Source organism: Dama dama, chromosome 18, assembly GCF_033118175.1.
Source record: "Dama dama isolate Ldn47 chromosome 18, ASM3311817v1, whole genome shotgun sequence".
In the NCBI taxonomy this organism is placed as follows: domain Eukaryota; kingdom Metazoa; phylum Chordata; class Mammalia; order Artiodactyla; family Cervidae; genus Dama; species Dama dama.
Genome location: NC_083698.1, coordinates 90699989 through 90723903, shown reverse-complemented (window position 1 = coordinate 90723903; position 23915 = coordinate 90699989). Strand labels below are relative to the sequence as shown.

At 35.9% G+C, this 23915-nt stretch overlaps 3 protein-coding genes across 5 annotated transcripts in view; 2 read left to right on the top strand and 1 right to left on the bottom strand.

Moving 5' to 3' along the window:
- Positions 1-23915, bottom strand: part of MKLN1 (muskelin 1) — a 377600-nt gene that overhangs the window by 56424 nt on the left and 297261 nt on the right. For all 3 annotated transcript variants that reach the window (XM_061165822.1, XM_061165821.1, XM_061165823.1), the window contains 2 exons: positions 13216-13328; positions 1724-1936 (listed from right to left, as the gene is read on the bottom strand). In XM_061165822.1, coding sequence (XP_061021805.1) covers positions 1724-1936; positions 13216-13328 — 326 coding nt within the window. The remainder of the gene's footprint in view (positions 1-1723; positions 1937-13215; positions 13329-23915) is intronic.
- Positions 2832-4495, top strand: LOC133072886 (transcription factor BTF3-like). Its single transcript, XM_061166419.1, has one exon. The coding sequence runs from the start codon at positions 3394-3396 to the stop codon at positions 3985-3987; it is 594 nt and encodes a 197-aa protein (XP_061022402.1). The 5' UTR covers positions 2832-3393; the 3' UTR covers positions 3988-4495.
- On the top strand, positions 9590-9984 carry LOC133072885 (small ribosomal subunit protein uS10-like). Its single transcript, XM_061166418.1, has one exon. It carries the CDS (start codon positions 9610-9612, stop codon positions 9967-9969), a length of 360 nt encoding a protein of 119 aa, XP_061022401.1. The 5' UTR covers positions 9590-9609; the 3' UTR covers positions 9970-9984.

Genomic DNA, 23915 nt, shown 5'->3' with positions numbered 1-23915 from the left:
AATGGCAAAGTAATTTTTAAACATATCTTCAGGCCTCTAGCTTTCTCACGATCCCCTCAAATTGAATGTTAAGTGTCAAATCTTAAAGTGTTACAAACAACTCCAAGTAATTCGTGGAGTCGGTTCCAACTTATAACTCTGAATTTGCATGAAACAGAACAGAAAATGCATGCTAGTACATTGTGTTAATTGTTCAAGGTCACAGAAGTAGCTATTGGCTGAATCAGCACTGCAATCCTGGTCTCTTCACCCCTAGTGTCCTGTTAATAATATCGAATGAGTTAAAAATGAAGCATTATTTAACAGAACCTAGGCTTCAGGGGACATTCTATTTTACCAAAGTCAAGAGAAACAAAGGCCCACATGAGCACAACATATGTGATATACTCAGACTACCCCTAAGTTATTCTTTTTTTCAACCTGTAAAACATAAGCCTCTTTTGGAAAATATATTTGGAACAAGTTGGAAGAAAATAAATTGTTTCCCTAATAATGTTATCTGTTGATGTTCTATTTTTAAAAGATCAGAGCAAATCTAACTTTTTTGGAGTTCTTTATTTTCTACATGAACAACACTGAGTATGTCAGCAAGAAAGTGCAAAGTTTTACAGAGATGGGTTATGTACAGCCAGCTCAAGTTACAAATTCAATCTGGGGAGCACTCTCAAGACTAATGTTTTTTATTTTCCACCCACCACATACTCAGTAGGCATATAAGCCACTCCCCTCACCGTTCTCCTATAAAATCTACTTGTTAATATAAATATGGCAGGAGGAAAGTTTTAAAGAATTAACAAAAATTGGTAAAGAAGCAGTAGATAAAGACTTTGGTTTTAATGCCTAGATATTAGGCATAGATTATGTCATAAATTCTAGTACCACCCTCCAATTTCTCAAGTACTGATATAATGCTTTGTTCATTAATAGTATTATAGATTTTTTAAAAAATATTTTTCTTCCCCATACTCCAAAAACTTTGGACATGGGCTGAGCCAAGCAAAACTGCCTACTGAATTCAAAGTGGTTACTATTTAGTCTGAAGTAGTACTGACCTAAACTGAACTGATACGAAATAAGAATTTAAAATAAAAGAAAGAATTCAAAGACAGATAACAATGAAAACAGGGATGATGAGAGCTATACACATACTGATATCTAAATGGTTTATGAGACTGCTATATGTAGTCTTCGTGTTTACAACATCATTATATGACTTCTACTGGTCCTGAATTTAAACTTCATCTGGTACATGCCAAATTCTTATCTATCTTATACTGAGTTTGTGATTATACACAAAAGTAAATATATTGTACTCACATTGGAAGAAACACTCTATATTTCAAATCCTTGAACTCATTATAAAGTAATTTAAAATTTTTCAGGAATGTAGAATAAACAATTTAAAATTTTTGTTATGATTTATGAATACCATAGAACTAAATTTGCTTTTCTTCACATGTATTGCTCCATGTACTCTCTATAAAGTTTGCAAAGATTAACAACTGTGTTCTGAGATCTTATTACTTTATTTTGTACCAAATAAGAGAAAAAAAAATTTAAGGAATAACTTTAAACTACTGAAACAATAGTATCTTTTATTATCTGTCACAGGTATTTGTGGTAGAAATCACTAACAGAAAACTCAGCATAACATCTGAAACTCAAAGAGTAAGAGAGACTAAGCACTAATTAATTCCACCATATAGTTATCTATGCACCAAACCTGATGATCAAACACTAGTTTCGGTCCTCCATCAGCAGCAGTATCCTCACTGAGTAACATCCATGTGTTTGTGTCAATGTCGTAACGATAGAAATCACTTTTCAGAGATTTGCTGTTCCTCACAGAGGAATCCAAATAACGCCCCAAAGTGTAGATTTGCCTTCGTTGAATGTCAATGCACATTTTATGACATGATCTAGCACTAGGACCATTCTGTGGAGAGCAAACAAAAACAAAAACAAAAAGAAAGAAAGAAAGAAAAAAAATTCAAAGAATAAATAACAGAAAACAAAATTAAATGCCTCTTTTTGCTGACTTTCACGAACAAGTTTGCTCAGAAATTTGATCAAGTCCAACTAATATATGTCCAATATTAGACTTAAGTCTCTATAGAAAAATAAAAGAAGCAATAGGAGACACAAATCTTAGCTTAGAAATGTTTAAACTATCAGGAAAGATGAGAGCAACTATTTTCTATTCTATGGCACTCTGTTTATAACACTTACATGGCTTCTAATGTACATTCCATTACATTTTAGTCATTTGTGTACAGAGCTTAATTCTTTTGTACATGTCAATCTACTCAAAGACACATTTGGTTTTTCAAAATATTTTTGTACACTTCATCAGAATCTAGCATAAAACAGATACTCCAAGAATATTTAGAATTTCATAACTGGTAGTTCGGAACCTTAATAAAACTTGTAGTTTGATGTTCTCCTTTAAAAAATAAAGACACAGAAGCTCAAAGAAGAAAGATATCCTCTGGAAAGTAGTAAGCTAGTGACAGAAGCAGAATGAGAATCCAAGTCTTTCACTTCTTCTTCCACACTTTATATTATATAAAATTGACTCTCCTGACAAGATAAATAATTCAGCTACATTAAACAAACAGTGTATTATCAACAGAAATTAATTAGTTGAGATCACTTGTATCACATGACAAAACAAAAGGTTAAAAAAATTGTAGTATAAGGCTAAAAAACAAATTCATGAAAAAAAAAATGGAACGTCAACTGTGTAGGACTGGATAAGTTGAAAGAGGAAAAAGGAAAAATAACTTGTATTTGTTAAATATCTCCTAAATTCTACCTATATCATTACTATGTATGCATGTATATATTTTATTTATCCTGTAACAACTCCGTAAGTAAATAATATCACCATTTCACAGAGTCTAAATAGTCTGTCTACAGTCTAAGATGGAGAATCTAAGACCCAGGGTAACCAAGCCAGAATCTACTCTTCCATACTGTTTTCTCCAGAAGATAAAAAGAAACAAAAGCAAAAATATACTACAGTATATGTGGTTATGACTGAGATGGAAGAATTCCTGACACAGAAACAGCAGAGTTGAAGTATAAGGTAGAAATACAAAGCCTGTGAATGACTGACAGAGAACTGAATATAATCTTGCAAGCATTAAAGAACTATTACAGATTTCTAGAGAAGGATACAACATAAAAAAGCAGTATTATAGGATGAGTAATTCAGCATTATTTAGATTAGATATAGGAATAAAAATATCAGACAGGAAAAACAGTTTGACATTCGTGTGAGTATTCATGTTAATTACTATTTTACGATTATTATTAAATATTTTTATCAAGGAAAATCTGCAGCAGAAAGGCAGAAATTTTATTTAAGAAAGAATTTTCGCTCTGGCTGCCATGTTGTGCCCCCACATGTGTGCCCCTAATTTCAGCTGGTTTTCGGGAGACCCCCTGAGCACCAAATCTAATCCCCCAGGGAAGGCCCACTTCCGTTCCAGCAAGATGAAAGAAACTATCGTGAACCAGAATAAACTCGCCAAATGGCAGGCACAAGTGCACATTAGTGGGAAAAAAACTGCTAGCAGAAAGAAGGTGGTTCTTAGAACAGTCACAGCAGACAATAAAGAAATTTCAGTTCTCTTTAAAGAAGTTGGAGGTATAAACAGTATCTCTGGTATTGAAGAGGTGAAGATGTTCAAAAACCAAGGAACAGTGATTCACTTGAACAATCCTAGAGGTAAGGCCTCTCTGGTAGCAAAGACTTTCACTATTACAGGCCATGCTGAGACAAAGCAGCTGACAGAAATGCTACCCAGCATCTTAAACCTGCTTGGCACAGACAGTCCGACCAGTTTAAGGAGACGGGCTGAGGCTCTGCCCGAACAATCTGTGGATGGAAAAGCACCACTTGCCACAGGAGAGGATGATGATGATGAAGTTCCAGATGTTGTGGAGAATTTTGATGAACCTTCCAAGAATGAAGCAAAGTAAGCCGAGTCAACTTCTGAAGAAGATAAATCTTGAAGAAGTTATTGGGAGCTGCTATCTTATATTATGACTGCTCTTTAAAATTTTATGGATCTAATAAAATCTAGATCTAGTATTTTTAATCCCAAGCCCCAAGACAATGCAGCTCTTCGCATTTTTTGCTTGTATACAATTCATTCTTTGCAGCTAATTAAGCGGAAGAAGCCTGGGGATAAAGTCTGAAACGAAAGTTAATAAAGTTCTTTACCAGGTTAAAAAAAAAAAAAAAGAAACAATTTCCTCTGTAATTAAACAATTTCAAAAAGAAATATGAGGCAACATATAATGAATCTATGCCATATTTCCTACAGTGTGAAATCTGAAGTTTTAATAGGAGAATAATAGAACTTCTTGCTTTAGTTTAATTAGCAAAAGTGCTATTAAAATGATGAGCAAATTACTTCCTAACTAAGAAGAAAAAAGGGAATAAAGAATAGAAAACAAAAAACTGGGGAACAGAAGAAAAAACAGAGAAAACTAATAAAGTTTTTTTTTTTCTTTCAAAAAATAACAGAACGATGAACAGAATTGTAAACCAGCAGTAAGGCCAATTTTTTTTAAAGAGAGAGAAAATACAAATTGCCAGTATCAGAAATGAAAGCAGTACCATCAATACAGGCTCACGAAAAACTAAAAAAAAAAAACGAAGAACTATCATGAAAAATACAGTAAAATCTGACTAAGAAGATAAAATGGACATATTCCTTGAAAAAATAACATTAAAATTGACACAAGATAAAAGAAAAAATCTGAAGTCATTTTATCTCCTGAAAATTTGGATCCTTAATTTTAAATCTTTCTACACAGAGAATACAGCCACAGCTATCTATACTGGTAAATTTTATCAAATACTTAAGGAACAACTAGTATCAATTCTACAAAAACATTTTCAGAAAACAGAGGAAGAAAAAGACCTCCATTTTTAAAACCTGTATTCTATTCACTCCTAACACATATTTTATGAGGACGACATAACACTGAAACTACACTACAAGGAAGAGGAGAAGTAACATACAGAAGCTAGTACACCTCATGACCACAGACACAAAACATCTTTAACAAAATATTAAATTGAATACAGCAATATATAAAAAGAATATTTCATAACTAAAGGGGGTTTATCTGAAAGATGCAAAGTCAAGTTTACATCTGAAAATCAATCAAGGTACTCTGCCAAGAATAAAGGTGATTTCCCTGGTGGTCCAGTGGTTAGGACTTGGTGCTTTCACTGCCGGGGCCCAGGTTTAACCCCTGGACAGGGAACTAAGATCCCACTAGCTGGCAAGGTCAAGAAAAAAAGAAAAGTGAAAGAATAAAGACAGAAAACATACAATCTTAGCAATAAATATTATAGAACCAAGCACATGATAAATTTAACACATACTCATGAGGAAGAACTCACAGCAAACTAGGAAAAGAAATGAACTTCCTACATCTGATAAACAAGGTATGACCATCCTAACTCTAATTTTCCACTTAATGGTGAAACACAGAATGCTTTCCTGCTAAGATCTGAAACAAAATGCAGTAAGACATTTAAAAAAATTCTAAGAGTGGAAACAAAGAAGTTAAAATCATCTCTACCCACAGATGACAGGACTGTTTAAAACTTCCTAAGAAATCAACATAGAACAAAAGACAAACTATTAGAAATAATTAAGTGTATTCAGAAAAGTGATGATACAAAAAATATTAAAACATCAATTTACTTTAGTATATTATCAGGAAACAAGCTGAAAATTAAAAATGTTTAACTTTCATTTACAACAGCAAGGAAAAGCAAAATACACTGGGGTCCATTTAATAAAAAAGACCTCTAATCTGCAAACTCCAAATGCTGAGGGATAATGAGTAAGACTTAAATAGATGGAAATTTAGCCCTGTTCATGGATTAGAAGGCTCAGTATCATTAAGACATCAATTATCTCCAGGTTGATTTATAGATTGAACACATATCCAATCATAATTTCAACAGTGTTAGATTCTAAAATCTATGTGAAAATGCAAAGGACTTAGATGAGTCAAAATAATTTTTAAAAAGAACAACAAAAAGGTCTTACATTACTTGATCTAAAGTCACCTGGAATATAAATAGATTAAAAGATAATGGGGCAGATCAGAATATCCTAAAAGACAAATATACTTATATACTCCATTGATTCTTGAAAAAGATGCCAAACAGGGAAAGAAGATAGGAAGCGGCCAGAACTCTCAAACATTTCTGGAAGGAATGTAAAACAGTACAACGACTTTGGGGAAAGTTTTAACAGTTCCATCAATGTATGCTAAAATAGCAAAAGTTCGATGGTGCTGCTGCTGCTGCTAAGTTGCTTCAGTTGTGCCCGACTCTGTGCAACCCCATAGACGGCAGCCCACCAGGCTCCTCTGTCCCTGGGATACTCCGGGCAAGAATACAGGAGCGGGCTGCCATTTCCTTCTCCAATGCATGCATGCATGCTAAGTTGCTTCAGTTGTGTCTGACTCTGTGCGACCCGATGGGACAGCAGGCCGGCAGGCTCCTCTGGCCATGGGATTCTCTAGGCAAGAATACCGGAGTGGGATGCCATTTCCTTCTCCGGAAAGTTTGATGAGTAATATAGTATTTTCACAGTCTCAAAATGTCTCCCCTCAAATTACTAAATCATGGAGTAGGAAATCTGGTGAGCACCTCAGACAAACTGATGTAAGGTGACTGTCTCCTGACAGGACATATTGAGGAGGACCTGATGTTCCCACGTGGCATCCCAGCTAGAAATGCTTAACCTATATCCAATCCTAGGGAAACATTAAACAGACCCAACAAAAGGACAGTCTACAAAACTGCCATATATTCTTCAAAAATGCCATGGTCAAGAAAGACAGACACGTCAAGGAACTAAAGGATACTAAAGAAACATGACACTGACATGCACTGCATTATCATGAACTGAGTCCTGGGTCAGGGACAGAGTTGGGGTAACAGTAAGACACCTATAAAGGACATTAAGTAACTGGAGTGGGCAGCCTTTCCCTTCTCCAGGGGATGTTCCCAACCCAGGGATCGAACCCAGGTTTCTTGCATCGCAGCTGGATTTTTTTTACCAGCTAAGCCGCAAGGGAAGCCTAAGAATACAGGAGTGGGTAGCCTATCCCTTCTCCAGCGGATGGCCCCATCCCAGGAATTGAATTGGGGTCTCCTGCATTGCAGGTGGATTCTTTACCAACTGAGCTTTCAGGGAAGCCTATAAAGGACATTAACTAAGGCACTATTGGGATCACTACCTATATGTGAAAAGGGAATGGGGGTTAAAACAGCACTTCAGGGATCTTCAGGGACTCTATAAAGTCAAAGTCATTTTTATAACAACTGCTGTTGTTGTTCAGTCACTAAGTCATGTCTGACTCTGTGACCCCACGAACAGCGGCATGCCAGGCTTCCCTATCTCCTTCACTATCTCCTGGAGTTTGCTCAAATTCATGTCCATTGAGTCAGTGATGCTATCTAACTATCTCATCCTCTGTTGCCCCCTTTTCCTCTTGCCCTCAATCTTTCCTGGCATCAGGGTCTTTTCCAATGAGTAGCTCTTCATATCAGGTGACCAAAATACTGGAGCTTCAGCTTCAGCATTCAGTACCTTCCAATGAATATTCAGGGTTGACTTTCTTTAGGAATGACTGGTTTGATCTCCTTGCAGTCCAAGGGACTCTCAAGAGTCTTCTCCAGTACCACAATTTGAAAGCATCAATTCTGTGGCACTCCGTCTTCTGTATGGTTCAACTCTCACATCCATACATGACTACTGGAAAAAACATAGCTTTGACTATACAGACGTTTATCGGCAAAGTGATGTCTCTGCTTTTGAATACACTGGCTAGGCCTGTCATAGCTTTTCTTCTAAGGGGCAAGTGTCTTTTAATTTCGTGGTTGCAGTCACCATCCACAGTGATTTTGGAGCCCAGTAAAATAAAATCTGTCACTGTTCCTAACAATACTATTTTCACTCTTACTCACTTATAAGTGTATGTGATATCTTCCAGAAGCTACAAGACTTGTGATATAGCAGCAGACTGAATTTAGACGCAGATATAAATCTAGCTGCCTTCTCAGTTCAGTTCAGTTGCTCAGTCATGTCCGACTCTTTGTGACCCCAAGAATCGCAGCACACCAGGCCTCCCTGTCCATCATCAACTCCCGGAGATTACTCAAACTCATGTCCATCGAGTCGGTGATGGCATCCAGCCATCTCATCCTCTGTCGTCCCCTTCTTCTCCTGCCCCCAATCCCTCCCAGCATCAGGGTCTTTTCCAACAAGTCAATTCTTCGCGTGAGGTGGTCCAAAGTACTGGAGTTTCAGCTTTAGCATCAGTCCTTCCAATGAACACCCAGGACTGATCTCCTTTAGGATGGACTGGTTGGCGCTTAGCTTTCTTCACAGTTCAACTCTCACATCCATACATGACCACTGGAGAAACCATAGCCTTGACTAGACAGACCGCTGTTGGCAAAGTAATGTCTCTGCTTTTTAATATGCTGTCTAGGTTGGTCATAACTTTCTTTCCAAGGAGTAAGTGTCTTTTAATTTCATGGCTGCAATCACCATCTGCAGTGATTTTGGAGCCCCAAAAAAATAAAGTCTGACACTGTTTCCACTGTCTCCCCATCTATTTCCCATGAGGTGATGGGACCAGATGCCATGATCTTAGTTTTCTAAATGTTGAGCTTTAAGCCAACTTTTTCATTCTCCTCTTTCACTTTCATCAAGAGGCTTTTAGTTCCTCTTCACTTTCTGCCATAAGGGTGGTGTCATCTGCATATCTGAGGTTATTGATATTTCTCCCGGCAGTCTTGATTCCAGCTTGTGCTTCTTCCAGCCCTTTTATTCCAGCTGCATTCCATGCAGTCACAATTAAGGGAGACTTAGAAAACTATAAAACAGTGCTACTTGACATATGATTCCTGTCTTAAGGAAAAGCATCTATGCAGTTGTTTTAGTTGCACGGTGATCTAGCTGCTTTTTCCACAAAACATGGTATTTACTCAAAAGAAAACTAACAATCCAGGTACAGTTATTCAGAGATTTTCTGAAAAATAAATGAAGTATTTTACTTTGAAGGAGAACAACTGATAAAATCTGTTGCCAATAATAAAATGTACATTTTAAAGAAAATTTAGAATTTTAGAAAACTTCTACCTGCCACTGTGATTGTGATACCTTCCCAACACATAAAAGACTTTCCTAATGAGACTGATAGTGATATTAACAAATGTGGTTTGGTATAATAAAATATGTCAACATCTGAAGACCTGACTAACTCACAGAACCAGTATTTTTCAAGTGACCATCACACAAGTAAGAAAACAAGCATAGGAAAAAGACATATTCAAACAGCAATGCAGACCAGTGGCTCTTACTGAAGAGAATGCAAAACACTAGCTGACGGAGTCTCACAGTCAACAGGGCAATCACCTTTAAGAAGCAAACGACAGCTCTTTGAGGAAGACCGGTTGCCGCTGCAGCGGAGCTGAGTGCCGGCCGCTCTTGTTCCTGACTCAGTGCTGTTCGCTCTTGTCGAGGAACAAGTCGGTCAGGAAGCCGCACCGCAACCATGGTCTTTAAAGACACCGGCAAGACTCCCGTGGAGCCAGAGGTGGCCATTCACCGGATTAGGATCACCCTCACCAGCCGCAACGTGAAGTCTCTGGAGAAGGTGTGTGCTGACTTGATCAGAGGCGCGAAGGAAAAGAATCTCAAAGTGAAAGGACCAGTTTGGATGCCTACCAAGACTCCGAGAATAACTATAAGGAAAACTCCTTGTGGTGTAGGTTCTAAGACTTGGGATCAATTCCAAATGAGGATCCACAAGCAACTCATTGACCTGCACAGCCCTTCTGAAATTGTCAAGCAGATCACTTCCATCAGTATTGAGCCAGGAGTTGAGGTGGAAGTCACCATTGCCGATGCCTAAATCAATCTTTTTAATAAATCGATAATCAGTTGTTAAAAAAAAAAAAAAAGAAGCAAACGATAATCTGTCAGTTTGGGGTAGAAGATCAGAAAAGAATATGTGCTAGTACATAAAAAGGCTACAATTAAAATACTACTCAAATACTACCACTAAGAATATTAATATTCTTTCCAAGAATATATAAATGCGAGGTCCAATTTTCTTCATATATTTTACGTAAAACCATATGTTGTAAAAGATGACATGCAAAAGAACATATGAGAATCTAGCTGTCTTCCACTAAGCTAGATATTAAAGATATTTATAAAAATGCAAAATTAAAAATATAATTTGTTTTGAACCGAAAAAAACTTATTTGCATATATACATGAACATTTAAAATAATTATTCTAAAAGCTGAGCCATTCTACTATCTTTCAATCTACTACGTGTTATTAGGTACATTACTTAATCTAAATGAATTAAATTACTTGTGTGTGTGTGTGTGAGTCAATATTTTTATAGATTCTACTCCATTTAAAGTTATTACAAATTAATGGGTGTATTTCCCTATGCTGCACAATATATCCTTGTTGCTTAATTATTTTACACATAGTAATTCTGCTTTTTAATTGTATATTATACTTTTAAAAATATGCACCGAGGTATCATTAAATAATAAAACTTGTACTTACTGTACTAATTTTGTAGAAGACAAAATTAGATATATGAACCTCTTCAATTTTGGAAGGAATGAGCATTTTGCTAGAGCCATATATCCTCATTCACTTCACTGATGAAACAAAGGTTTTTAGGTGTTTAAATGAAGTAAGTAATAATAAACTATAATAAATCTTAATTCCAATACTGGATAATCAACTTATCTCTACTGACTTGAAAATAACAGAAAACTGTTCTTATCAAAATAATCTACTATTAATTGCATTCTAAATATTACTCAGAATATTACATTAGTATTACTTTTGAGGTCCCCTATAATTCCCCTCTCCTGTCAAAGCAGCCACTCTCCTAATTCTGTATTTATCATTTCTTTGCTTTTCTCCAGCATTAACTTTTTATTTAACTTATCTGAACTATTTACTCACTACAGAGTAAGCATCCATGCCTTAAGGAATTCAGAGTTTCCACTGGGAAACAGAAATGTAAACCAGTCATTGTAGTACCCCGCTAAAGGAATGTAAGGGGTTAAGTTGTCATACCAAAGGAAGCTTCCAATTCTGGTTGGGGAAGTCAAGAAAGGCTTCACAAGAGGAACTGAAGTGTGAACTGTGTTTTAAAGGGTAAGTAGGCATACACTAGGTAAAAGCTGAGAGCATGGGAGGACCAGCCTCTGTTAATTCCAAACAGGGAAAGAACAAATTGCATACCAAAAAACACAAGTGAGAATGTTGACTACTTCTAGCAACTACAAGTACGGCTAGCACAGTCAAATAAATGAGGCTAGAAAAGTAGATGGGGACCAAATCATGACGAGAAATTTGAAGTTTTCACTCTAAGCAAATAGAACTAAGGTAGATACATTTCTTTATTATTGTTGTAGCTGTTATTACACATACTTCCCTGATCTATGTCCCTGGGCAGTGCCACGCATCACCCAATAACTGTGGATTTGATCACATGACTTCTTTTGGGAAAATGGGACAGTAACAAATTTAATGACACGCATATGTCTACATCATCCCCCCTGCAGGCTTGCCCCTACATGAGAGTAAGACTCTTGCTAGCCAACAAGAAGGTGAGTGGCTATGCAGGGACTATGCAAATAGTCCCAGAAGCTATTCTAGACTAGAGACAGTCAGCTGACTCCCAACACATGAGTGAGCCCAGTCAACCTACAGACTTATGAAATACTTATTATTATATGCCACTAAAGTTTTGTGGGTACTTGTAATATATGGAAGATATTGTGATCCATGGAATGCAGTAGATAACTGAAACAGACTGAGACTATGTGGGGCTTAAGCAGAGATGCTACATGGCCCAAAGAAAAAGATTTTTTAAAAAGACTATGTTAGTGAATGAAGACTAGGTTTGGAATCAACAAGGGAGGCAAAAAAAGTTTAAGAAAGAAACCACAAAGCTGAAAGGAACAGAGAGGAAAAAATGTCTGAAACTCAATACTGGGTGCTAGAACCAGTGGAACTTAGGCCTTAATTCAACACATTCAGTGAAGAAAAAGGATTTCAGGATGAATTGTAAACTTCTTGCAAAAACAATTCAGACACAATCAATCTAGATTTAAAATAGTTTAAGAGAAATAAGAAAGGTATCCTTTTAAGATCTGCCTTTGTATTTTTTAGGAGAGAAATGATCATTTCAGAAAATAGTACTTAATACTGAAAAGGCAAAGGCCGTTTTTACAGGGATAATAATAATTTTAAGATCTCTTCAGAAAGATTAAAAAATACTCAAATGATTAACAAAGGAACAAGTAAGCAAGAATCCAGTTTCCTAAGATGAAAGACATAGCACCAGAGTTTTAAAAAATGGCCTTCCTAGATTAAAATTGGTGGCTTTGAATTAAAGTCTTTTCTTCTTCATTTGCTGTTACAATTGTTTAACTAAAAACAACTTCTTTTTCACCTTGTAATCTGAAACTGCTTGGATGGAAAAGTACAATAAAAAATTCTACAAAGATATTAAAAAAAATACATGAATATGTACCTAATAGCAGTGTATAATTAATTATATACTTATGTAATTCAAAATCATAAATTCAAGACATTCTACTCGCTATGGAAGTTTTATGTGCATATGCATCAATAGACAGACTCACACATGAACATATAAACAATTTTAGTTAAAAATAAAATATATATCATTTGTGGAAACTGATAATACAGTCAAATAGTGAGGGGCCAAAGTAGTAAGATAGTGAGGAATCAAAAGCAAGTATTTCCAGAGGAAACAAAAATAAATGTACAAAATAAGAGTAGAGGTGACAAGAACATGAGAAAAGAGATCATTTATACAGTTACATTTTAACTAAAATGGTTAAAATCTAAGTTACATTAGATACCAATTTCTATTTTTCTCTATAAAATAGATTTGTTCATGTAACTGTAGTTCAAGAGCCTGTTATAGAAGCTGGAATGCAAGAATACTTAAGTCAAACTTGTCACCACAAATTCTTCTTCTACCACTACTGACATACATTAGAAAAGAACATAAATCGCTCAGAAAGAGAAGTGTATGCCCACACCCCTATCGTAATAAAGATGGGTGATAACTTGTCTGAAAACTTGCCTCTTTCTCAGTGTCTCTAGAGATACAAGTCCACTGGTTCTCTTTCACACTGTACGCCCAGAAGTCAGCAAGATCTTGCGTTCCATCCCAGCCACCAAACAAATAAACAGTCTCTGTGAAAATTAGAAAAATATATTAAAAAAAAATAAACTTAAGAACAGAATTTAAGCAAAGGCACCCATATTTAGCCATTGCTTCTAAGATCATTTAAGAAGGTACCTCTAAGTAACCTTAAAAATGAGATTTTTAAACTGGTAACATTCCAAAATATAAACTAGCATTTCCTAAACATAAGCATATGGAAAGGCTGCTGCAGAACCAGTATTTTGAGAGATTTATAAATATGAAGGTAACTAAGAGGCATCCCCTAAGATTCTGATTCCAAAGGTCTTTTGTGAGTAAAAAGAGGCAGTGCTTTGACAGTATCCAAGGGGAATCCTGATGAGCAGCCAGTTTAGGATCTTCTGTGTTAGGCCATGAAAAGTTTACATTTACCAGCTTCTCAACAATGCAGCTTCAGAGTCTTTAAAAAAAAAAAAAAATTCCAGAGGAATATATAGTGGGGAAAAAAACTTCGCAGTAAAACTGTTTTCTACTACAATATCAAAAACAATAGTTAAAACTAGCTGAGTTGAAGTTAGATATCTTAAGAATAAAGTGATGCACAGCCTTGATATTCCCATGGAAATTGGGGGAAATAACTGCAAATATATTGATTTAACTCCTCAGAAATCAACTTTTAAGTCATTCCAGGTATCCTAAAAATTTGATTTCTTCTAACTCTGAAATGTCTATTATATCTATGGACTTTATCATGTGACAAAACATTTCTTGCTCAGAGACTAGTGAGAATTTTTATATACAACACTGTGAATCATCCACTTTCTTTATAAAATAATAGTGCCTTTCTTTTCTTCAAATATTTACCTCCTTTTAAATATCTTATGTCTACAGGTTATACATACCTACCACTTTTTTAAGTTGAATAACATGTTACAGGAAAACTATAAAGCCATCTACTCTCTAACTGACATGACCCAAGCCTATATATATGGAGACTGTCATCTATATTACATCCCACCATGAAGGGTTAAAATGCAGAGTGCATATGGAAATAGTGTAACACTACTTAAGAAAATTCCTGCCATTCATAGAGATATGTCATGTCAAAAATCATATAAGAGATTTTTGTCATGTTTTCAAGTAATTTCAAACTCTAAGTGAATCTTCTAAGTGAAAGAACCTAGGGGAAATCAAAACAAAGCTTTTGGATAAGAACAGACCACTGGAACCATTCTAATGCTAACTTAGTAATCATGTATAGGTCACTTCACTTGCCTGGGTCCTGGTTTTTTCATTTATAGAACTCTTAGTGTGGTGGTAAAGATTTTCAGATGTAAGTTACACGAAAACATTCTGAAGACTATTATCAAGCACGAATAGCATTTCTACCTTTAAAACATGCATACACACACAAAATACTTTGTAGTTACTAAGCACCACAAATGCAATAAAAATAGTATTACTGTATCTGTTTCCATGTCTAACTCAGTACATAGAACACTTTTGGCTCTGTACAAATGTGAAATAGTGGAAACTAATAAACTGCCATCTCTCAGAAATACAAAACAATCCATTATCATTAGTTAAGTAACATTCTATTTCCCAAATGACACACAGTTATGCCCAGATACTGAGAATTTTACAGGAAAAAATTAAAGAATTTTCATCTGATATAAAAATTATTTGCCAAACCCCATTAGATTCTAAATTCTGGAGAGGGAGAGGGTATATAACTAAAATAGCAATAGCAATTGACCTTTTGTTTTAATAGTGTTTCTGGGCAACCTCTGGATAAGGTTACCCTGGTTCATTAACTTTAATAACCTTTCCTCTTGGGCTCTGGGTTCTCAATGTTCTTTCTGAAAAGCAGGTTTCTTTGTACGCATAAATTCTCACAGCAGAGAAAACCCACATTTCCACAACAGCCTCATTGATAGCTGAGCAAAATAAAATCTGGCACAGAGCAAGCATCCCAGTGGAATTAATCCAAGATGTCATTCTTGTTTGTGAATACTTTGTGGTCCCAGCTAAAAGTTTAATAGTAAAATTGAATGAATCAAGATAGACACAGGGCCTTTTGACATACCTGAATGAAATGCATAGCACAATTTTAATTAAATCATCTAATCATTAAATTACATCATTCGGAGATAAAAAATATCTAGAAATGAACACAAGCAAAAATATTATTTAATGCATAAAGAATATAAAAAACTTTTAAAGATCATAGAAATAATCAGATAGAACTGTAGTGAGAAGTAAGAAAGCAGAAAAAAGGAAACGCTATTATTTGCAACATGGCAGTAGCTTGGTTTACTGATGTTTACTCTCATGTTTATAGGGTATACAACAATTCATGTGCAGCTCAATATCAGGAAAACAAACCACCCAATTAAAAAAATGGGTGGAAGACCTAGGCAGACCTTTGTCTCAAATGAAGACATACAGATGGCCAACAAACCTATGAAAAGACGCTCAACATTGCTCATTATTAGAGAAATGCAAATCAAAACTACAATGAGGTATCACTTTATACCAGTCAGAATGGCCATTATTAAAAATATCTACATACAATAAGTGACGGAGAGAATGTGGAGAAAAGGGAATCCTCTTGAACTGATGGTGGGAATATAAATTGATACAGCCACAATGGAGAACAGTGTGGACATTCCTTAAGAAACTACGAATAAAACTACTCTATGACTCAGCAATCCCACTAGTGGATACACACCCTGAGAAAACCGTGATTCAAAAGACACATGTACCCCAATGTTCACTGCAGCACTATTTACAACCGTCAGGACATGGAAGCAACCTAGAGGTCCATCGACAGATGAATGGATAAAGAAGTTGTGGTACATATATACAATGGAATATCATTCAGCCATACAAAGGTAAGAAACAGGGTCATTTGCAGTGATGTGGATAAATCAAGAGACTGTTCTAAGTCAGAAAGAGAAAAACAAACATCATGTATTAATGCACATATATGGAATCTAGAAAAATGGAACTGATGAACCTATCTGCAGGGTAGGATACAGACGCAGATGTAGAGAATGAACTTGTGGATACAGTAAGAGAAGGAAAAGGTGGGACCAACTGAAAGAGTAGCACTGATATATATACACTACCAAGTATAAAACAGCCAGTGGGAAGCTGTTGTATATAGCACAGGGAGCTCAGCTCAGGGCTCTGTGATGACTTAAAGGGGTAAGATGGAGGGTTGTTCAGTTCAGTTCAGTTCAGTCGCTCAGTCGTGTCTGACTCTTTGTGACCCCATGAATCGCAGCACTCCAGGCCTCTCTGTCCATCACCAACTCCCGGAGATTACTCAAACTCATGTCCATCGAGTCGGTGATGCCATCCAGCCATCTCATCCTCTGTTGTCCCCTTCTCCTCCTGCCCCCAATCCCTCCCAGCATCAGGGTCTTTTCCAATGAGTCAACTCTTCGCATGAGGTGGTCCAAAGTACTGGAGTTTCAGCTTCAGCATCAGTCCTTCCAATGAACACCCAGGACTGATCTCCTTTAGGATGGACTGGTTGGATCTCCTTGCAGTCCAAGGAACTCTCAAGAGTCTTCTCCAACACCACACTCCAAAAGCATCAATTCTTCGGCGCTCAGCTTTCTTCACAGTCCAATTCTCACATCCATACATGACCACTGGAAAAACCATAGCCTTGACTAGGCAGACCGCTGTTGGCAAAGTAATGTCTCTGCTTTTTAATATGCTGTCTAGGTTGGTCATAACTTTCCTTCCAAGGAGCAACCGTCTTTTAATTTCATGGCTGCAATCACCATCTGCAGTGATTTTGGAGCCCAGGAAAATAAAAGTCAGCCACTGTTTCCACTGTTTCCCCATCTATTTCCCATGAAGTGATGGGACCAGATGCCATGATCTTAGTTTTCTGAATGTTGAGCTTTAAGCCAACTTTTTCTTTCTCCTCTTTCACTTTCATCAAGAGGCTCTTAAGTTCTTCTTCACTTTCTGCCATAAGGGTGGCGTCATCTGCATAGCTGAGGTTACTGATATTTCTCCCGGCAATCTTGATTCCAGCTTGTGCTTCCTCCAGCCCAGCGTTTCTCATGATGTACTCTGCATATAAGTTAAATAAGCAGGGTGACACTATACAGCCTTGACGTACTCCTTTTCCTACTTGGAACCAGTCTGTTGGTCCATGTCCAGTTCTAACTGTTGCTTCCTGATCTGCACACAGGTTTCTCAAGAGGCAGGTCAGGTGATCTGGTGTTGCCATCCCTTTCAGAAGGCTCAAAAGGGAGGGGATGTTGTTGTTATTCAGTCGCTAAGTCGTGTCCAACTCTTTGCGAACCCATGGACTGCAAAACAGCAGGCTTCCCTGTCCTTCACTATCTCCAGGAGTTTGCTCAAACTCACGTCAGGGAAGGGAGAGATGTATGCGTACACCTGATTCACAATGCTGTACAGCAGAAACTAATACAGCGTTGCAAAGCAAGTACCCTCCAATTAAAAAAATGTTTTTTAAATAATTCATATACATGTGTAGGGTAGTAAATCCTCCTCAACCAGCAGCCCTTTCTCTATTTTCTTTTCTTAAAGGACCATAGGCTACAGAGACTATTTCTCCCTCACGCATAGGAATGTTCAGTCAATATTTTCTCAGTACTACTCCGAATTGGCAAGACACTTTAGAGAAAAAAAAAAAAACCAACAAAGATGACATCGTCCCTACCCTCAAGGGGCTTACAATTTAGTGAAGAATATAAAATGTTGAAGCTCCCATACTTTGGCCACCCATTAGGAAGAGCGGACTCAGTGGAAAAGACCCTGATGCTGGGAAAGATTAAAAGCAAAAGGAAGAGGGTAGTAGAGGATGAGATGGTTAGACTGCATCACCAACTCAAACAACATGAATTTGAGCAAACTGCAAGAGATAGTGGATGACAGAGAAGGCTGGTGTGCTGTAGTCCCTGGAGTCATAAAGAGTCGTACGCAACTTAGCAACTGAACAACACCAACATAAAACAAGTACATAAATCAGCACAATGCAACATAGACTAAGTGTCATAAGAAAGGTAAAAGATCACCATGGGAGTTCAAAAAAGGAAAGAGAATAACAAACTGAAGGGACCCAGGAAGATTTCATGGTGACAAGTGGTATCTGACCTATGCATCAGAAGGGGGCTTTGTTGACAGAATGAAAGAAAGAGAAGACGACTTTTTCAAGTAGGGTACAAAGTAAAATAAAGGTACAGAGACAGAAAAACACACAAAAAGTGTTTTAAAAGACACAGAATCTAAAGCCAGGCAGACCTTGAACGATATCACAGCTCTACCACCATGACTGTGGAACCAACACCACATTCCTTAACCACTGGTTTCCTCAGCTCTAAAATTCTATGAGATAGAATACCTATCTCATAAAGCTACCATGAGAATTCAATAAAGCATGCACCATGGTGAAAACTGTGTGATGAATAAACACACTGTTCATTTTAAAAGAACACAAAAGATAGCGGAATATAGTAAGTTATAAAGATAGGCCACGGCCAGATCCTGAAATGGGATAAATGGCAACATAAATGTTTTGAACTTGACTTCACAGACAGTATGAACTTCCTGTGCAGGTCAGACGTAAAGAATCCTCTGGTCAATGCAGAAGATGTGGGTTTGCGGGTTCAATTCCTGGGTCAAGAAAACTCCCTGGAGAAAGAAATGGCAACCCACTCCAGTATTGTTGCCTAAGAAATCCCATGGACAGAGGAGCCTGGTGGACTACAGTCCATGGGGTCACAAAAGAGTAGGACAAAACTGAGCGACTAAACAACTGCAGACAGTACAGATCAACAGAAGATTTTATGCAAAGATGTGACATGGTCAGATCTGAACCTGCAGCATATGGACTTACTAAAAAGGATGAACTAAAAAACAGAAAGATTGGGAATAAAGTGATCAATAATAGCCAATGTTCAAGATAGCAAGCCAATTTCATTCTCAGAGACTAAATGGATCAATCACCAATTAGTCATTGCTTCAGCCACAAAAGCTAAAATGCAGCCATATTCTTTGGCACAGGTCTTTTTCGGTATCAGTACTAGATAAACCCTTCAACTACTTACTACTAAAAGTACTAATCTATACGTCTCACATACACTAAAAATAAGGTAGAAATGTTATCACATCAGTGTCTTCACACCATTTTGCAGAAAGAAGCAAGCTTTTTATTTTACAAGCCCAACTGCAGTATCTATCTTCCTCTGATTCTTAGGGGTAAATCAGACTATGCTGATGACATAATCCTCCACAAGATGGCACACTACTATTTGTAATTAAACCCATTTTACCACTTTGAAATAGTACAGAATGCATATACTGACATACCAAGGGTCCAACCTCAGAAAAAATTCCAATGTCATGCTGCTGTATTTAAAATGGATAACCAACAAGGACCTACTGTATAGCACAGGAACTTTGCTCAACGTTATGTGAAAGGCTGATGGGAGGGGAGTTTGGGGGAGAATGGATACATGTATATGTATGGCTGAGTTCCTTTGCTGTTCACCTGAAACTATCATAACACTGTTTGCTAATTGGCTATAACCCAACACAAAAAAAATTTTTTTTTAAAATTCAGGTGTCCAAAAGAGGGAGGAGGAGGGTTAGTAGCCTTGTAAAAGAGGTTAGCTTAATTTCTAGTGTAATACAATAGATAAACAAATGAAATTTTTAAAAAAGTTTTTAAGAAACACAAATTTATATCCAAGGTTAAATGAACTCTGTCAGGACATTTAGTTTATGAGTTTAATCCCTCTGAAAATGTAGCTAAGACCTTAGATTGACATGAGAATTTTTGAAGGGAGGAATGAATTAGAAGGGGAAAAGATATTTTACGTGCTCTTTAACCTTACTTTCTTTAGCCATTCCCTTGAACTCTCAAGACCCAGCAGATTATCAACTGGATTCATCTGTCTCTCTTTAAAAAGAGCTATATTTCTTACATAAAGCTATGATTACAAAACTAGAGACTGATCTTTTGGGTTATTTCAACATATTGCAATTTCCATGCTAAAAGGTTGGATTTTCTGCCTATGACAATATACTTTATACTAGGTCTATATTTTAGAATTCTTTTCTGATAACCATATGAAAGAAAAAGATTTGTGTCACATGTTGTTACAGAAATATAGTATCACATGTAGTTATAGAAACACAGCCATATGAATATATTTGTATTTAAAAACTAGAGCCCATGTTTACCTACTTTCTTCAATGGTTTCTTTAAAGAATATCAAGGAAAACCATTATGTAGAATTTAAAAAAAAAAAAAAAAGGAAGAACTTTACATATAAAGTATACAGAACAGTCAGGTTCAGATTTCCATAGAAGGGCTCTTTCCAGCAACTTCTTTAACGCTTTAAAAGATATCAAATACTGGGGTTTTGCCTAAATCTTATTACCTATTCTGCTTAAGTCAGAAAAAGGCCGGTAATGCAGGTTCTTAAAATTCAATGAGAGGTGAACAATGAATTGCCTGGTGCAATGAAGTTTTCATCTGGACAGACTTACACTCTGAAGCAAAACAGATATGTCTTTTCTCTCTTTCTATTCGCCTTATTTTACTCAGACTTGAAACACAACAGAGTTGAAGAATATAAGTGGAAAACTGCCAGGTGTAGGAATTATGATCAATAAAATTGACATGCTGTTCCAAGTAAGACAAAATACAACATTGCTTCTCTAGTAATAACAACAGAATTCACTTAGAAGAAAACTTTGAAAATAAAGAGTAAAATTTGTGCCTCCATGTACTTTTTAAAATGGCCCTGTATTCTTAGAGCTGTAGCAAAATGAAAAAATAAAAATAAAAAAAATCTACAGACTGAAAAAGGAAAAGAAAATTTAAGGACTATTACATTTTTAATATTTAAGAAAACAAGATACATGAAACACTGGGAATCAATAATTGCTTCAAAATACAAGTGACTTCAAAGAAGCTGAAATGAGCTCTATGAAGTTTTAGTCTTATTAAATACCTGGCACATTGCAAGCACTCAATAAATGCTAGCAATTATTAGGAAAGTTGTTCCTCACTCTTTATATCTGCAATAGCTTTTAATAAGAATGTAAAGCAATTAACTATGCTTTTCAATTTTACTTTATGGTATTTTATAAGTGAAGTTATATGCTTTGTTAGTATTTACATATTTAAAATTTGCTAAGGTCTCAGGATTTAGCTCTCACAATCTACTATGTTTTCTCTTTTCTGTTTTTCATTGTATCTTCAGCATAAGAATCTAAGAATCACCAAGGCAACAGCAGCATGAACACGGGCTTTGGAGCCAGACAGTCCTACAGATCTAGGTTCAAATCCCAGCTCCACAGCCCTGGACACAACATCACCTATTCTGTATAATGAGGATTATCTACCTTTCCAGTAGTAAATAAAATAAATGAACATATTAAAGTGCTAATCCCAACCGCTACATATTGTAGGTATTCAATAAATATTACTCTTCAGGTTTGAAAAAAACATTTTAGTCTAGTGAAAATGTTCTTAACTCTTTGATGATCTGAATTCATGGATTCTCTTTCAGAAAAATGAATATGCAAACCAAGTATTACATATAATTTCAACCGAGTAAGAGCCCTGCTCAGGAAACCTTCGAAATGCATATTTAAAATAAGGACTAGACTTCTCTATACTTCACTATGTAAGCACCAACTTTATAAAGATAGAACTTCTGGTTACTTCAAATTCTACTTGAGGAAAGTCACTCAACCACTAAACCTACCTAATTCTTACGAGAAAGTTCTCAAAATGAGTTTCAGTGATTTTTTCTAAAAATATGAAAGTATACTATGGTTTCCCTTACTTTCTAAAACATCAGTAAGGGCAATATATACAAAAGATGAAACAATTATACTGAAATAATACTGGTTAGAATGTGGAATTACAGGTGAGATTTTTTTTTCCCTTCAACATTGCTTGCTTTAAATTGCTTTTCAAAAATTTTTAACCTGCTTAAAAATATTTCCACTGTGAGATTATATCAAAAAACAAAAGACCTCTAAATCTACATCAAATTCTCTCAGAACTAATAAGTATGTATTTGTATGTTAATGTTGCATATAAATAATATGTATTTATATATATTATAAATTATTTCATTTAACTCCCACAAATCAATTATTCCTGCTTTTATCATCATTATAACTCCTTCCAGATCAAACAAAAAGTCAGTGGGGAAAAAAAAATCAGGACTGAAATCCAGATATGTTTAACAAATACACATACACACTTCCTTCCTACAAACTCAACCTCCAACCACTATATCTGATTGTTATATCAATAAGACTGGACTAGAAAAGGTTCTTTCTAAGACTTAACAAGAAATGCATCTTAGAAGATGATTAAAATCAACCTAATGGTAGCAGTTATAAGAATATATAATAAAATAAAGTATATGAAACCTTGGTAAATTATGCCATTAATTTTATAATAGAAATAGAAGAATTTGTAGAGAAAAAAAAATCTCAAAGATATCCCAGATTCTCTTACACTCAAATTAAATCCAGAAGGCACCAAATGTTACCCTGAAAAAAACACAAAGTCTATAAAACATTTTATTTTTCTACCTAGATCCCAAAGTAGTAACTACAGCTGTAAGATAATATAGTCTATATACAGAACAATCATCAGAAAATTTAAATATACTAGAATATAATCAATAACATAAATTCACCTCAGAAAAATATTAGCATATTAAACAAATGACATTATGACATGATCTACTCACCAAGGTTTAAAGCAATGTAAGAGTGTAGTTTCTAAATAAATATCTTTCTTTCCACTCAAAGCAAAATGGATTTTAAAATTCTGATTCAATTGAACAAATATTTAGTACATACTCCATACCAGGCTCTGGGACCACAAAAATAAATAATGCAAATTCCTCTCTCCCCACTCCTGGGCCACAATAAGACCACTGGGGATGGAGATAGAAAGGAGAGAACAATGGGACACATAACACCTACACAAGCAACTCTAAAACAATATGGAAATCACTATAGTAAAAATAATAGGATGAACAAAGTTCTATGCAAACACAAAGAGGGAAATGATTATTCAGCCTGGAGCTGTCTTCTGAAACCCAAAGTAATATAACTAACCACTTACTAGAAATATCTACTAGGATTTGTAACTGGAATCTCAAACTTAACCTGTCTGAAATCAACCTGCTGAACAACCGACCATATTTAATCCTCTTTTTCTACCCATCTTAGGGAATGGCTATACTATTTTCCCAATTAATCAGATCAAAACCTTGAGTTATCCTTTACTCCTTTCACTTACTCATATCCAGACTGTCAGTAAATCCTGTCAGCTGTATGTGACATCTTCAAAACACACCCAAAATTTGATTAATTCTCATCACTGTGATCACCACTCTAGTAAATTCCAATGCTATCATTACTTCTCTGGTAAGAACTGCTTCCTTTTAAAAGGTCTCTCTACTTCTGTCCATCACCTAATTTGTTTTGTTAAAATGCAAAGTCGATCATTAACAGTAACATTTCTCAAAACCCAACAATATTTCCCATTAATCTCTCACTATGAATAAAGGTTACAGTTCTTACAAAAAACAACACAATCGCCC